Source organism: Haliaeetus leucocephalus, unplaced genomic scaffold, assembly GCF_000737465.1.
Source record: "Haliaeetus leucocephalus isolate CR32 unplaced genomic scaffold, Haliaeetus_leucocephalus-4.0 Scaffold251, whole genome shotgun sequence".
Lineage (NCBI taxonomy): Eukaryota > Metazoa > Chordata > Aves > Accipitriformes > Accipitridae > Haliaeetus > Haliaeetus leucocephalus.
In genome coordinates, this window is record NW_010972687.1 from 4,408,108 (window position 1) to 4,425,312 (window position 17,205).

The 17,205-nt window shown below is 43.5% G+C and overlaps 1 protein-coding gene across 1 annotated transcript in view; it reads left to right on the forward strand.

The window, feature by feature from the left end:
• Positions 1-17,205, forward strand: part of TLE4 (transducin-like enhancer of split 4) — a 98,757-nt gene that overhangs the window by 49,874 nt on the left and 31,678 nt on the right. Inside the window, exons 6-7 of the mRNA XM_010568626.1 lie at positions 5,302-5,503; positions 5,919-5,935. Of these exons, the coding sequence (XP_010566928.1) occupies positions 5,302-5,503; positions 5,919-5,935 (219 nt within the window). The remainder of the gene's footprint in view (positions 1-5,301; positions 5,504-5,918; positions 5,936-17,205) is intronic.

A 17,205-nucleotide genomic window follows, 5' to 3' on the forward strand; every position in this document is an offset into this window, starting at 1 on the left:
TTATTATTATTATTATTATTATTATTGGTCTCCTCCTTATTGTCCCTCTTTTTTCACCATTTTTCATTTTTTTCCTAGATTTTTTCTAACCAGTGCAATCATTCCCCTTTGTGAACAGAAACAACGTTTGTGTTTTCCAGTATATAAGCTGCGTCTGATTGTTTAGAGTCCCCACCAATCTCTGATACCTTTCTTTCACACTGGGCATGTTCATTTGCTAAATGATCACTCTCCCTTAGAAGAGTAAAGATAGTAGATTGCTCTACCCTACATCTGTACCACAGTCTCTTTATGCAAACCAATGATGTGATACACATGCATAGAGGACCAGCAGAGAGAGAAAAGGAAGTACAAACAGTGCACATCATGCCAGGGGTGCGAACAGGCATGACAGATAAAAATTCCTATCATCCTAAGCACACTCATAATTGTGTGTGCCAAAGGACTTCTTTTTCTTGCTGGTCTTTAAACCATTGACATTGATACTGCGTACTCTCGAGCCATTGTTTTTATGTCTTTATTTGCTCTTCACCTTGGTTCCTGTTTTATCTGTATGCTGCCTTTACTAATGATTCACCCTGAGCAATCAATCACTTCATCTAACAAATTTCAGACAATGAAGCTATTTTATCCAGAGTTTTTGAGGTCCCCTCCCAGCTGTATTGCAGGTATGGGTAGTGCACCCATGTATATAGATATAAAATACCTTTTTGAGACATTAGTTTGTTAACATTAGAAGTGTCTTCAGGTTAGAGGAGTATGTTCAGGTTGTTTGGATAATGGCTGTGAACTTTCAGGGTCTGTAAGAGGAAAAGTGGTAGATTACTGTGACAAAGAGCTGCTTGGAAAGTATCCAGTAAAAACTTGAACCTTTTCCAGGAAAATAGGCTTTGAATGTGCTGACTATAACAAGAGAGCATTAGAAGCTAATTTGTTAGTGGGTTTATTATCACATTTTACTTTAAATTTGATCTCTTAAGATGTGTTGGGAAAAGAATTAGGCTCAGCATCAATATTTAGAATTGCAGTTGTAAAAATTAGTGATACTCAGATAAGAACCTTTTGCAAAGCCTTTTTACCCATTTGTTTAGATGTGACTTTGGAGTTATTTTACTCTTTACTGTACACTGCCTAGAAGAATATACAGAAAATTAAAAAATAAAACCAGATTAGTAGTAACCAGATGTTATCTTTATTTGACATGTTAACGTATGTCTTGAAAGTTTTACTTCAGTTTTTACTACTAAGCTGATTTCAGTGATCATCTTCCTAAACTTATTACCAAAAGAACGCAGTCTTCTTTTGTGGCTTCTTTCTGACTGCTGGGTTTACTCTTGCTCTTATATTTTTGTGTGTCGGATGTTTCTTAAAAACATTGCAATCTATTCACAGTTCTGTAGGGCATATCTCTTGGTGGCTAACTGTTGCTGTTTTTATTTTTAAATAGTTCTGGGAAATTTACAGCATAATAAAGCCTGGTGTAGTGCCTTTGCAAGTTTTCACCTATTATGCATTGATGCTGAAAATGTATGCTTGACTTTACGCATACGGTAGTCAGCTGTGATGGGATTGTCTAAAGTTAACCACATGCTAAGAGTTCATAAATAACATGACTGAGGATAACAAATTAAAAGGAAGATGGAGCAGTGGGAAGTGAAAGCATTACAGCAACATCAAAAAAATTATGTGGTTGCTCAGCTGGCTCATTTTCAGGCCTTCCTTGCAAGTTTTTAAATTGTGTCAGATTTTATGATCTAAATTCATGGTATAGGCAGAAAGAAACGTAAACTTTCTTCCACAGTGGAGTGTTTCTGTATGGGGAGAATATCTGTCAGTTGTCTTACTCCTCCATATCTTTGGCATTTTGATGACTAGAGGAGACCACCTTTTTTTACCACTTTGTAGCACTAACCTGATGCCCAGTGTGTTAAGGAATTGCCCTTGTTTTTATAACTTTCCCTGTAACCAAGCAAGCTGTGTACAGGCCACCCGGGAAGCTGATGCTCACCAGTGACACCCATCGGCAGTGGAAAAGCAAACCAAAGCTGTGGATATTGTGGGCATTTGAATTTAGTAATAGATTTCAGAGATCTGGAAACAGCAGTTAGAGATGCACTGTCACTTTGTCTTTACCTTCTTGAGTACGTCTGTTAGCAAACAGTGCTTAATTATGCAATCATATATTTTTTTTCCTTTTGCCTTTTTAGATTCTGAGAGCAAAAGCTTGCCCAGCGTTTCACTTGAATTCTTGTCATTTCTGTTTTCAGACCAGTGCCGCACTTTTGCCGTACAACGTTGCTGAAGGTGTTGGAGGAGTTTGTAGTCCTTCCTGTACCAATGCAATCCTAGTCAACGATCCTCCTCCTGTTGTTGAACTTTTAGACCCAGGTTATCTATGTCTGTGTGGCACAGGCATGTGGGGCTATACTGGAATTTTGGGTGTTAGCTTAGATTTATTTAGCAGCCTGGTTTTCATAGCAAAGGGTTTTTGTGCCATTACAATGTTACTGAATTGCACCAAACTTCTACTGTATCAGTGAATGACAATTTTGTGACTGCAGGGGGCATATTCTTCTAGATTTGATGTTCCCATCATTTTCCATGGAAGAGCTTGGTCTCTTCAGAAGGGTTCTGCACGGCAGGAAGGCTGTTGGTTTGTTTTTTTTTTTTCCTACTCTCTCCAGTTATTTTCAGAGCTCTCTGGAATTCAATTTGCAGTGAAAACATGTCAGTTCTTGGCCAAGAGGGACTGGGCCAGCCATGCTGTTCTGGGTGATGTCAAGCCACTAGGCACTGAGGTGTCATTACCCATACTACTCCTAATGCCCATGTTATATCTGGGAGGTATTAATGATGTTCAGTACATCCAGGGTGCAGTCTGTGCTGCTGTCTTACTGAGCTATGTAGAGAGGTTCCTAAAAAAGAGCAGTAAAAAAAGGGGATTGCACTTGTGGTGCAGTTTTCTTCAAGCTCTTCGGAAACCATCCTGTATCCATAGAGGAGGTCATATAATGCAAACTGGGTGGGTCATTAGGCAGATCTGTATGGATTGTACAGTACTGTGCAATGAGTGTCCCTTACCTGGTACACTTTGGTTGACAGAGAAATACTTAACAAGGGGAAAGCTCTGTCACTGTTGATATGCTCAGGCTCTCCTCAAAGTCTTCGCTTCAAACCACTGGCGGATTCAGGCAGATGCCTTCTTGCAGTGGTTTATAGCATGTTCTTGAACAAGAATGGGAAATTCCTTGTTTAAAATGAGACTCCAGAACACAGATTATTTTGTCCATTCCTTTTCTTTCTCTCGCTCTCTTCCTCCCTCCCCAAATCAGGCATGCCAGATTGTTCCCTTGCTGTAAGGCAGCCCCATTCAAACCCTGAAGCTAAACAATACACTGTTGGCTCTTGCTTTGTTTCACTGTAGTTAGTTTAAAATTCTGAGAAATGAAGCATCCTTCCATAATACTATCAAGAAGAAAAATGTGTTTGATACTTTCTACAAGAAGGAGCGCCTGCTGGAATGACATGGGTTTGCAACCAGGGAAAGGATTGAGCCTTCCCTCTTCCACCTGGAAGAATTTTCCTTCTGTTGTGGGTTTTGGGTTTTTGTTTGTTTGTTTGTGGGTTTTTTTGTGCTTCTCCCCCCCACCCCCCCTTATTTTTTGTATTTTAAATATTTTTTCTTTGCCTTCCTTTGGATTGTTCCCCTCCTTTCCCTGGCACTGATCTGGGTTGGATGACATGCATGTGCCACTGCCAGTCTGATTCTACCACCTGGGTTGTATTTCCAAGAGTAAGAGAAGGATCTGTACTTTCACAGGGGGGTGTTGAGGGAGGCATGCATGCAGTGTGCTGCACGAGTTACGTAGTATGCTGTATGTGACTCTCAGTCTTTTACTTTCAGCTCACCCTTATGTAGAGATTCATGCTAGGGAGGGAAGAGAAAAATGAAGTGAAGAGTGTATTGTCTCTTGTTTCATTAAAGAGCTGGGTTGCAAGGTGGGAAGTGAATTTAGGCTCAAGTGAAAACCAAACAAAAGTAGGACTTGAATCTTTGCAATTAGGAATTTAAAATGGAATGTTTTTATGCAAAGCGAGTTAAGTTTTTATTTCTTCTTCTTCCAAAGTCTTATATACAGACTTGCAGGGGGGACAGAGCAATCCTAGAGGACTTTTGATTTGATTTACCCTGAGTCCTGAGCAGTGACTGCTTGAAAACAAAAAGAAAATTTCAGAGCTGATCTAGTTACTGTATGAACAGAAATTAGTTGGACGGTTAGTGGGCAAGCCTTAGACCTGAACAGATCTCACTTAGGATATAGTTAACATAGCTTTTTCACCTGTTTTTTTGTTTTGGGTTTTTTTTTTTTTTCCCCTGCCCTCTCATTGAGTAGCAACAAACAATCTGCCTCTCCCACAGTGGTTAGTATAGCACAGAGCTTGGTGCAGCTCTAGTTGAGGTCAAGCACTCCAATTCGAACCTCTCAAGGGCTTTCTCTATGTGTTGCCAGTGTACTGGTAAAAATGACTTTAAACTCTTGTCAGCGCAGTTACTGGTGCATGCATCACAGTCCCACTCAAATAAACCTGTCACAACACAGAGTCAGCAGCTAGAGAAGAGTACAAGGGCAGGCCTCTAGCTTTTCATTCGAGCATCACTAAACGTGCACAGAGTGCCCAATTATTTCAGCATTATTGAGCAAGCCTACAGGAGGACCCAAGCCTTGCTACATTAGATTTTCTTTAGTAATTTGCTCAAGTACCGCTGAGGACACTTAAAGGGCTTAAAACGGTGGCTGCAACCAGTTTCCTTTTCTGGATTGTTAATTCAGGTTTTCTCTTTCAAATTAACTCTCACTGCATGCTGTGCAGTAGCGCTGGGAGAACTGTTTAACACTAATTTTCTCAATTTTCAGCAGCTTTTTTTTTGGCATTATATAACTGCTTTTATAGTTACATATGTTTTGATTAGACGTGTACGTGGTGCATTTCTGCTAGAAAGAGTAAAATGCAATACCTCTGTCAGAGACATAAAAATTTCACCAAAACTGTAAAATTCCTTTCCTTTATTCTTTCTTTAAAATTTTTTGTTGTTCTTTTAATTCAGCCTGAAGTTTACCGATGCTGTTGTGTCCAAACATATGGACATTTTTAAAATGCCAGGGTGTTTGTGAGAGTTGATATCTGGATCGATCAGAAGCATTGGTTGATGCGATCAATCACATTTGATGTACAGGATCAATCGGACAACCCCTGGCTCCCTGAACAAATTCAATATCTGTGTTTCGTTTTTCACAGCAGCAACAACTCCAGGCCCAGCATTTGTCACATGGACATGGTCTTCCCGTGCCGCTCACTCCGCACCCCTCGGGCTTGCAGCCTCCAGCCATCCCACCCATTGGCAGCAGTGCTGGTCTCCTGGCACTGTCCAGTGCGCTGGGGGGGCAGTCCCACCTCCCAATTAAAGATGAGAAGAAGCACCATGATAACGATCACCAAAGAGGTAGGTGCTGCCAGATGAGTGTGTGTCTTCATTCATTTCTCTTCTTTCCTTTTTTTAAACTCTCCTCTTTAAAAAAAAACAAACCAAAACAACAACAAAAAAAGGAACTTTCGCAAGGATTCCTAGCTAATTGCTTCAGTATTTATTACCTAGCAGTAGCCAGAAATTGTGTTCAAATGCTAGAAATCCAGTTTCATAAATCTGGCTACACAGTATTAATAATTAACTGTACAGGAAAGTTAACATCTGTGCAATTTATTATTTAACAGACATCAGGATTCTTTCTTCTGAGTATGAGAAATGTATAATTTTATGTAAACTAACTAGCACTTTTCTCTTTCTCTCTCCCCCCACCTCCCCATCCCCTGCCACTGCCTCCTCCCCTCCTTGCACACGGGGGCTGCTCTGCGTGCAGACAGAGACTCCATCAAGGTAGGGCTCCATTTCATAGGTGTAAGGGGTGGCTTGAAAGAGCTGCACGCTGCGTTTTGCTGAAGTATGGCCCAGAGTGGTGGAAAAAGTCACAAAGTGAAACCGGGTGGTGACGCTCATGTTGATTAGCAGAGCCCTGCACAGACCGTGTATCACACTAAGAAAGTGGCTGGTAGTGGGGGAGTTAGGATTGCAGGCAACATGCCGTGCTGTGGGTTTGGTGGAACAGCACTGAGCCTGTTCCTGGGTAAAAGGAAAGGGCTGCCTGGGCTCTCTGCCCAAGCTTATGAGACAGAAAGAATTAGCTGGTAGTTTTAAGTCATTTGGAGGCTGTAAATTGTAATTCTGATAATACCCTAATAATGCAGTTATGGAAGCAGAGCTCTGTCGCTCACAGGGGAGGGGTGGGGTGCTGCCCACTGCCCTGGCTGAAGCCATTGGAGAGGAGCGAGCTGCTGTTCCCTACCCCAGCGAAGGTGCTGCTCGCACTGAGGATTGATCCTGCCTTCCTTTTCCAAAAGTTAACTTTCAGGTTCTGAATATGACTCTGCAGCATACCTGTGCGCACCATCCTGTGCGTGGTGGTGTTTATAAGGAGATGCAATACACACCTCGCGGCTTGCGTAGTTTTGAGCATACGGCGATGCATATGACTACAGTTCAGCGTATGTGCCTGGATGCTTGTCCGTACTGTATAGCCACCAGAGTCTCTCAGAGGCTCCTGGGGGTTTAATGCTGCAAGTGGGGAGGTACATCTTGGCCCTGCCCTCTCCCAGATCAGTCTGCTCTCCTTGCCGCTGCTGGCGGTTTACCAACTCCGCCATGCGAGGAGCTGTGCCTTTGCTTCTCCAGCAGCTCCAGGTGGGGATGTGTCCCGCAGCCTTCTTCAGCGTGCCCATTCTGCCACTGGCAACTCCGCCACGTCCCAGCCGAGTGCAACTGAGCCGATGGTTGTCAGTTTTGCTGTTACCCACATGGCTCTGCATAACAACAAGGAGCTGACAGGAACTGTCAGTTTTTACTGTGAGCAGCAAAGGCACTGAAGCTGTCTATCTGCCAACGTAGGACAACAGCACGTTGGATTTCACTTCACCTTCCTTGTCATGAGGGCTAGAAACTGGGATTACTGCTTTATGTGGCGAGGCTGGGTGCAGATTAGTGATGATTTCCCTAGAACACCCCCTGTTTGCTGTGAACATATACGTTTAGTCCATTTTCTTTTTTCCTGCACCCAAACAAACAAGTACAAGTAGGGAAGACACCTAAATGTGGGAATACAAACCCGCCTGGTTTCTTTAACGACTTTGCATACCTGTACAGTTGGAACCATGAAGCGTTTCACTCGAGAAAGTGAACGACGAGAACTGCTAGTATATGCCGACCACTGTTTTTAAACAAAATACGCTAGTCGTGTTTCTGTAATGTCTGTGGGATGTTGGGGTGTTTATGCTGGCATGGCTGTTATGGGGAGTGTTTATACCAAAAAGGCTGATTTTGTCTGGGAATGATTCAAAGACGCTGTTACTCATACAGCTTCAAGAGGGAGAGGAGGGTGTCGCTACTTTGTGCCAATTTACTGTGAAATGATAAGTAGATGTTTGTCTTGCACGGTGTTCAGATTGTGAGTTGGCTCATGTGTCAGCGTTATGGGGCTTGCTGCCAGCTTTGCAAGGTGAAATAGTTTGCTAATTTCCTTAAATGTTTTCAGTGATGCCCAGAGTAGCAGTTAGTCGCTTGTTCGATCGATCTGTCCTCCCTTAAGTGGCTCCTGGTTAAGAGAGGCTTTTTATGATTGTCTGCCGTGTGACTTGGGATGGTTTTTGCCAGCCAGAACGTGCCAGTTGCCAGCAGCTGGAGCCTGTGTGCTTGTATGAAATAATTTATTCATGCAGGATAATGCTCCTTAACATTTAACAGGTAATGAACGTGACATAAATTTCCTTCTTGCTTTTAATTTTTCCCTTTCCTCTTCTAATGTGCAAACAGGCAGCTCTGGTACTCTAAATAGTAAGTAATTTTTGGCCATCTGTCAAAAGGAAATTTCAATACAAATTTAAATTAATGGTGCCTGAAATTTTTTATAGCTCCTCTAAAAGCCTCTAATGTGCAGAAAATTCTGAATCTGCTGGTAGTAATTAGTGTAGCATGTAATGAGGATATGGGCAATGTTATACAGCCCCAGTGTAACGTTTTGATATGGTAGCAAAATTTTGATTTATACAAGGTTGTGCCTGCGTTTAATTGTGAGAGACACTTTAAAGTGTTTTCTTGCTGATACAGATTATTAAGCAGGGCAGATTTTAGAATAGCTCATAAAGTGTAAATTTACACTTTAGTGTACGATTCAGATAACGAAGGTACCCTACCCATTTCTACAAAGGAAAGAGTTTGGCTGAAGCATCTGATTTCTTGCCACCACTGCCAACGCTTTGGATTTGCTGGGCAGTTGTCTTCGTGTAACTTGCTCTCTCTAGCAGTGCCGGTCCCCACCCTCGTCCTGGTTCAGGCCAGGGAAAAGGCAGTTTGCATCACTCTTCTGAACGTGATGTTTCCTGCCTGGTAAGCCAGACTGGGCTCGCATCCTTCACAGCACCTCCCCTGAGTGAGCAGTTCCGTGGCTACTGAAACCGAGTAGTCACCTTCCAGGTAAACACGAGATTGTTCAAGAGCTATTTCTAAATAATAGATCAGCATCAGCACAGCAAGCTCTGTGGAGAAGGGTGGCTTTGGGAGGTCTCTGATTTTGTGTTGGATTCAGTCCTCTGAATCCTTTGCAAAGTTTGAAGTGTGGGAAAACTCTAGATGCGGTAAACTGGGTCATGGGAGCGCTCTTTGTGCAGCGGCAAGGCTGTGGAGCGGACAAAGGGAAGGGAAGGGTGGCAAGCGCCAGGGCTGTGCTCAAAGTGCAGCCCTGGCTTAAGGGCTCTGAGGGAATATAATGTGTTTAGACAGAAAGACAAACAGCTCTGCAGTTAACCGAGCAGCTTTTCACAGAGGACTTGGTGCGTCCCCTTTTCAAAGCAGTAAAACTTCTTTTAAAAAAAAAAAAAAAAGGATTATTCTGCAGTGGATTCTTGCTTGCTAATTGCACCCCGCAAGCATTTTTCTACCTCCAGCAAGAACTGCTGAAGCAGGAAGCACGTTGTTCTTCCCAGCCCTGGTACCCCCCCTGGGACAAATGCAGCAAAAGTTTCTCTGGCCTCTAACAAAGTCCTTTCTGTAAAACATACCATGAAGAAGCTAAGGAAGCATTTTGCGTGCAAAAGCACCACCTGGCAGAAAGTAGTCCAGCGCTAGCAGTCTCTTCCCGTGGCTCTCACTGTGGCAGCTGGAGCGAAGGACCCCCCAGATGCTGGCTGGGTTGGGGGCCTGCCCCAGGCAGCCAGGATGTCCCTGAGCAGCTTATTCCAGAATCTCAGTCTCTTCTGAATCCCTGCCTGGTGCACAGGATTCAACTCCTGTAACTTTTTACTGCATCTGTTGTTAATCCAGTTCTGTTGTTCTTTATACTCATGTGGTGCATTGCCTTCCCCGCCCCCCCCCCCCTTTTTTTTTTTCACCTGAATTGTAAATTACTTGGGGCGGAGACCATGCCCATAGTAAGACTTGTCAACATGGTGGAGACTGTTCATTTTGATGCTGGGTGCTACTGTTTCAGCAGCAACAATTGCCAGTAATTAAAAGCTGCAGTCTTGTGGCAGGAATAAAATAGTTTGTTTGAGATTCTTGTGGAAAAAAGAGAGTTTTAAATGAAAGAATCTGAAATAACATTTCAAATGCAGGTTTAGGGTGAATTTCTGCCTAACATGCTGGTGAACTGGAGGTGTGTCAGGGCAAATTCAAGTGGGTTTAACAGTAAGATTACTTTTGCCTTAATCTGTGTGAAGGCTAATAATTACACATGGGGCAGATACAGGGAAAGTGGATGGGTGCAATTCCCATGTTCCATTTACAGTTGTGGTGGCAGGTGCTCCAGTGCTTCTCAGTTTAGCTTCTCGAGCTGTTAGCCACTATTAAGTGTTTAGACCTCTGCTGATTTAGTATGTAAGAGTAAGCTGCTTATTTCTCCAGCTGTAATTTGATACTTAAAAAAAAGCCAACAACGTTGTATGAGTAATGCTTTTGCAAAAATGCCCAACATATATTATAAGACTTTGGATATTACCAAATGTACATTGCTCAGACTTTGTTCTTCTGCTGTTAAAGGAACACCACATAAACTGCCGTAATGTACTGCTGTGGACTTTGTCTTAATTGTCAGGTTTCTTTTAAACGAGACTTCCACTAGTGGCATGAGTGTCCTGCCAAATGTTTTTGCATTCAGTAAGTATTCAACGAGCCAAAGAAACATAAGTTATCTGTTACGCACTTAAAGAAATTTACAGAATTTATTTCCTGATCATTTTCTTATTTTGCCACTTTCACACCATTCAGCTGAAAAGCACTTCACAGGCTTGTTAAAATCCAAACGTTTCACACTCACGTCATAGATTCTGCTCGTGCCTTTCTCCGTTCAGAAACAAGGCATTGCGTGTATTTTGCTTTCCGTAATGATGAAGTAGTTTTAAGCTGAGCATATTTGAACTAAACTTTGCTCCACAGAAGCTGTGGTTTTGATCTTTGTGAGTGTTCAGGGAGTAGTGTTATCAAAATATAATGAGTAACTTCTGTTGGCTTGCGATACAGTAATTTTTTCAGTATTAATTGATATCTGCCTCTGGGCGTGTAAGCTGTGCTGAATGTAACAGGTGCCCTAATTCCAGAAAATGTGTTGTAATTGTTTGTTTGTGGAACAGATGAATAAATATCTGTGGGGCATAGCTGGTCCTCAGGTGGTGAACGTGAATGGATTAATGATGTGATTGGGTGAGACATGCTTGTTTGTTGCAGTCTCGTCCAGTAACTGTCTGCTGAAGCAGAACAAATATTAATTAGCAGGGTCCTGTTTGTTGTCTCAGTCTATCTTATGGAGCTCATTTTTTGGCACTGGTGTTTTTTTCCTTAATAACCTTTTCATGGCTAGACTTGTAGCATGTCATTCAAGCCCTGTGGTTTTTAACAGAATTCTAGAACATGAAACTGAACCTCAGGTATATATCTCCCTGATGCATTTTTTTTCTTCCTTTCTCGCTGCCCCCACCCCCCAACCCCTTCGAGTTTTACATTTGTTTCTTTCATTCAGCATCACATCATTTGCCTTTTTAATGAGCTTGTCTGGGAATTTTGATTTAGTGTATTCGTATGAAAGTAACGGCACGTACTCTGGTATCAAAGAATCATCTGCTTCTGCCATTTCTGATGGCTTCACCTCCTTTACCCAATAGCTTTTTTCCCGCTTCTGTGTATTAACGGTACACTGGTCTCTTACCATGGACCTTTTTGCCAGTTACCACAGGGTGACTCTTAATCGGCAGTGTGCCCACATTTGGACAGACTCCTGCAGTGCTTCTCACTATGAAACTTTATTTTGCCACTTGGTGGTTTAGGGTAACTCAGATGGTCTCTCTCGAGGTGCTCTCTTCACCTAGGAGGCAAACACTTACATGGGCTATAATTTCTAACCTGAGCAGTCATGTCTAATTATTTCCATAGCAACAGACTGTGATGTTGATAACACAGGATTATGACTTCACTTCATAGAGTAGGAAGAGGAAGTTTGCTGGGGTGAGGAGGTGGGTGGAAAGGTTCTCCAGTGCAAAGGCTTTGACAATGTAATAGCTGGGAGGAAAAGAAGTAAAGGGAGGGAATGAATTTGTTTATTATGTCTTCTGAAGTTCTCATTGTAAGTGTGCGATTAAAATCATACTTTGGATGCTGGCATTCATGGCTTACACCAGTTTACTCATGGTGAACATGTCTGGAATGAAGAACACATTTACAGGTTGGGTTAAATAGGTGTTAGTCAAAGTAATGGGAGAAAATAAACAATACTTAGCAATTTTTGTCAAAGCAGGATACAACCTAGATGGCTGCTTTTTGCTTTGGAGCTTTCTGTTGGCGCTGTGATACGTTTTTTTGTTGTTGTGTTGAGCCCTTAACGTTTTGATTTTGAGTTGTCTTTAAAACCCTTAGATCCAAAGTAACTTGAAACATCCCTTATTTTTGTGCAAATCAATTGATTCCTTGGGCATGCTGATTATCTGCTAAAGGGAGGGAAGGAGGACAGATTACCTTCTGGAATCAGCAGTATGGATGACATGCGTTGGAAGTTTCTGTCCTCTGGTTAAAGTCACTGAATGCTAGTAGTAGGTTAATATTTGTATTTATATTTGTATTGCTTTTCCTGTCTCTTCCCTGGCACTATACCTAGTCAAAGTGTTGTCAGTCTCTTAAGTTGATTTTAGAAGAAGTTGAAGGAAATGAGTAGTGTGACTGATTCCCAAATTATTATGCACGATTGTTGAGTGCATCATGAATTACAAAGTTTTAGCTGCGCTTTGAGGGAAGAAGCAATTAGGCTGGCCAGCAGGAATCGGCCATTGAGGGGAATTTGCGGGAAAGTTACGCCATGTCTCCTGCCTCTCTCCGGTACAGCTCTAATTGAGTCGAATAATTAATTAAATATCTAAAGCTCGATTAGCCTATTCTGCATAGCAATTTGAAAAGTTCTGTGTTTTCTTGAGCGACATTTGGCCTTTTGAAGAACAAAAAATTGGAAATGCTAATGTTTTTCAGCCAACTAAGGGAAGAAAATAAAAATGTCTCCATAGCAACAAAGCTGCTTTCTAGATGGTTTCCTAAGATATGCCTGAACCAGAAGCAGATGTCTGATTTGAGAATCTTGCCTGCTTCAATGTAAACAAATAACTTCTAGGCAGGTGTTGGAAATAATATGGAAATCCTATTAAGGGGCCCTGGGTTCCTGTCACTCAGGAAGCCCCTGCCACAAAAGGGTTGGTTGCCTGAATAAAGGAGGCAGAGTAAATTCTCGTTAGGCTTTAGCTTTTCCCAGGAAATGATTGTCTCTGCGTGCTCTTTCTCCTGCCAGCCTGAATGCAAGCCGTTCCTTCTATTGATCCCCTCTGCCACCCTCGCTTTCTCCTGCTCCTCTCCTGCTGGATTAGTGCTTGATGGTGGCGGCTGCTGCTGCTGCTGCTGCTGCTTGGGGCGTTGTGACATTTGTGATTTTAACCCCCGTCCCTCCATCCCAGCCCTGCCTCAGCCAGTGAGAGGACAGCTGGAGGAGACCGATGCTGGTCTGGAGCAAGGAGAGAAGGGGAAGTGGGCAATGGAGGAGGCAGAGCAGCCGAGTCCCAGCAGCATCGCTCCAGCTTGTTTCTGTGAATTTATAGATGATGTTGTAGCCCTTGGCACTGCAAGACCGACTATCTTCTCGACATGGGATTTTCCTTTTCCTTTTTCACAGGGACCGCAGATTTGGACGGGCTGTGATAAAGGTTTCGGTGTGGCTGCCTTGCTGGTATCACATGTTGGGATTTAAAATGAGAGTGTGTTTTTTCTCATAACGTATTTAGGAAGTTGGTGGGCCTTTTTTTTTTTTTTTTTTCCCTCTCCTTTCGAAGTTACTGAGAAAATACGTTGTGCCTGGCATCAGCAGTCTGTTAGTCTAATGTGACACTTGTTCTGCCTTTGCAGTTGGCGGTGTCAGTTTTGTCCCCAGACACCGCTGTGCTGAGCCCTGCACTACCACAGCCTGGGGACCAGCTTACCTGCAGCCTGTGGGCGAAAACTTCCAACGCCGGGCAGGCAGGAGCAGGCGCCGAGGACGAGTTTTCCAGGGTTTCAAGGCTGGAAGCGGAGATGGTGTGCGTGTCCCTCCCTCGCCGTCTCTGCTTTCCTCGGTGCGCCAGCCGTGCATAGTGATGCTCTTAATAACACTCAGAGGGTTAAATGTGGATAAACACAAAACAAGGCTTCTGAAAAGCCTGATGATTATCATACAGCGTTTCTCGGACTATAGCCCCCGAGATGCACTTCATAAAGCCAATAAAGCGCGCGCCGGTGGTCTCCCGTTGCCCTGGCAACGGACCACAGGGCACCCTGTATGTGAAATGCATGAACATCTGTGAATTAATCTTTTTTAGTTTGTTCTTTCCTTGGCACCGGCTGGCAGCGGCAGGGGCTGAGCTGGAGGGTCCCCCAGGGATGCCCCCAGTGCCTGGCAGAGGGGCTGAAGCTGGGTCCCTGCCGGCAGCGCTTCCCGCGGTGGAGGGACTCAGCCTGACGGCACTTGCGCTGGGATGCTTGCTGTTAGCTTGCTTGTGGCTGCACGGGAGAATGAGTAAAAAAATCTTCTCCTGAGCTGAGGCGTTACTGGGCTTCTCAGTCTGCTGTGAAAAAAACAATCTGAGGGGAAAACATAACTAAGCGCTCGTGTCCACACCGCAGTTTTACTGGACTTCACCAGTCCCGTGCTCCACTCTCACCGGACCGTAGTGGAAACAGAAGTCGAGGGGTAGCTGCTCTCGCGCAAACCGCAAAATGGAGACGTGTAACAAAAAATCAGCAGTGTGACAGCCGACCCGGCAAGAGGCCCAGCCGCGACTGCGCTTGAGAGATGCAGAACCCCGTGGGACGCTGGTTTCCCCTGCCTGCCGGAGCAATGACGGAGGGCCGCGGCACGGGGCTGGTTAGCGTCCCGCCAGAGCCTGTGCAGGTGTGTGGGTTTTCTTGCCCCTCGCCTCCCACCGCCCTTGTCCCCACCGCATCGCAGTGTGGTGCGGATTTCGTGTCCGGCTCCGGGCGCTGTGCCGGCTGCTGGCTGTGGGAGCCGGGCTCGCCCCGTCGCTTTCCACCGAGTCCCTGGGAGGACTGTAGGGGGAACACTGTGTATGTTGTATCATCAGCGAACGCTGGATGCAATCAGTGTTTTAATGAAGTATTGGAAGTGAAATGCCGCTTTAATCTGCTAATTGCATTAAGAGGACGGCAGATTGCTCTGTATCGCTTCCTTTTGAGCTGCAAGCTTATCAAAGAGTATGGAGGTGCTTTTGAGTGAGGTATCGCAGCCAGTCGGATGCTACTTGTTTGCATACGAATATTAGCAGGCACAGCTGTACCTCTGTTTTTCTGCCTCTCGAGAGGCAGTGAATGCAGCTGTGGGAGTTTCCTTAATGTGTACTTATGAGTAAGAGGGGGAGGCCAGGGGGAGAAGGGAAAAAATTTCGACACAGTTTGTTCCTTTTTTCGTTCATGGGGTGAGTGGTCTGTCACGGCTTCTCCATGCAGTGAAGCTGACGTATTTCAAGCCACTGTATTTTTTGAAAGAGGGCATACAGTATTTTCTTTGCTGTATTAATCTTGCCAGGTCAAAGTAAATAATAACGCTGGTTTTGCTGGTGGTGTCCCGTTTTGTCAAACTGGTGTGTGCTGCAGAGGTGCAGCGTGGGTGTATGGAAGAAGGGCCGGGAGACGTGTCTCCCGATTGCAGCTACCCCCAGAAGAAAGGTTGTCTGCAGGCGTGTGTGGTATGAATTTGGCACAGACCACACGCAACAGAAAATCTGGCAGGTACAGCAACATATTTCTGAGTCCTTTGCTCATTTTATTTTAATAACAAAGTGCCCAAGACTATATAGAAATCATTGCTTGCACTGAGTTCAAAAGCCAGTGCTGACCTAGATAACATGAAGCTTTGTCTTGTGATATTACAACACCAGACAGTAGGAAATCATTGTATTTGGCTTGCAGTAATTATAGCTGTGTGCTCATATTTCTTGTCTCTGCCTAACATGTTTTTTGAAACCATACCTGTTGATGCTGTATTTCTGTCCCACCTCTCTATTTCTTTTAAAAATACCAAACTGCAATTCATTTTAGCCCTTGAGGAAGTGAATAGTTTGCTTTTCCTCCCCTGCTTCAAGAAAAGAGTTTCTTGCAATGACCGCAAATATGATTTTGTAATGAGCTTTGCTGTCCCATACTGCAAAATATGAGAGGAATTCAATGTCTGAATAATTTTAAAATAACCCCTTTAAAATCAAGTACAGTAAACCTTGTCGGGTGAGAGAAACCCTTTTTCTGCTATTCCCTAGTATCTTTCTAAAAGCCCTGTCAGGATGCATCGTTGCATCGTGGCATTAGAGTAGCAAAGGCACCTTGCTTCCAGCGTAAAGGCAGCCTGTCCAGAGTCAGTTTGGTGCCTTTATTAAAAGCACTGTATGCCCACCACCTAGGTAGCCTAAAAGCTTTGCATCATACCACAGGTATTTGAAAGCAGTTAAGTATTTAGCAGACCTTCTGTAGGACTTTTGCGTGCTTCATGAAGGTTTTCTGGTAACTGTGTTGCCGCCAGCCATGGTGAAGGCTGGAGGTGCCATTTTTGGACTCTTCTTCCTGCTCCAGGGGATGAGGAAGAGGAGACATTTTTGTGTGGTGTTCTATCTCTTCCCTGTTCCTTTTAGAGTATCTAGCATCACACTGCACACGTTTTTCCCAGTTAATGTGTGCAAGTTGCAACCTTTTTGATATCAAATGTTTTCTGTGGTATATAGTAACCTCTCAGTTGTGCCTTTGGTCTCCACAGACCTTAACCCATTTTGCAAATACTGCTAATGACTGTAACAGTCCTGCTAATACTGATAAACGAACTTAGTGTTGCAAATAGCAATAACTTGATTTATAATAGTAAATTTAACTGAAGTTTCCCGCCAAGTGGAGTAGGGCTGAAATGAGTACTAACAGCCGCAGTGAGCACAAACCGACAGAGCTGTGGCTACTTGGTAGACAAGTGTTTCATAATTGTTTTGGACGGAAAGAGGTAGAAAACTCTGACTGAAGAAGGCTCTTTATGTTGACAACACACAGCTCCAGAGATTGCTACAGTGCAATCACTGTAAACCCGCTTGTTTTACAAACAAAATATGTTACAGATTCTAATTATAAAAACAAAAATATGTGCTTTAATTTGACATACAGACAGAATTTCTCTTACTGTTTTGCTGTGTCTTAAAACTGCTAGGGATTCTCTCTGGAATATTAGTTATTCAGCACACACAACTGCTACTGTAGATGTCAAAAATAAAATATTTATAAGTGTATTTGATACTGTGTTCTGGCTCACAATACGTATCCATCCAACACTGCACTGTGATGTGTATGTAAACTGGTCTTAGGAAAAAACATTTGTTCATATCCAGGGTTGTTCTTGCCAATAATGAGATTAAATCAAAACAAATACCACTTGTTATCTAATTTGCCCGCTTTCTTAAAGTTTACTTAAAGTTTAAAAAGAATATGTTAATGTAATGATATGGTTGTGACAAAAGCCAACAAAAACGGGGAAGCAAACATCTGGAGGTGGCTGTTTC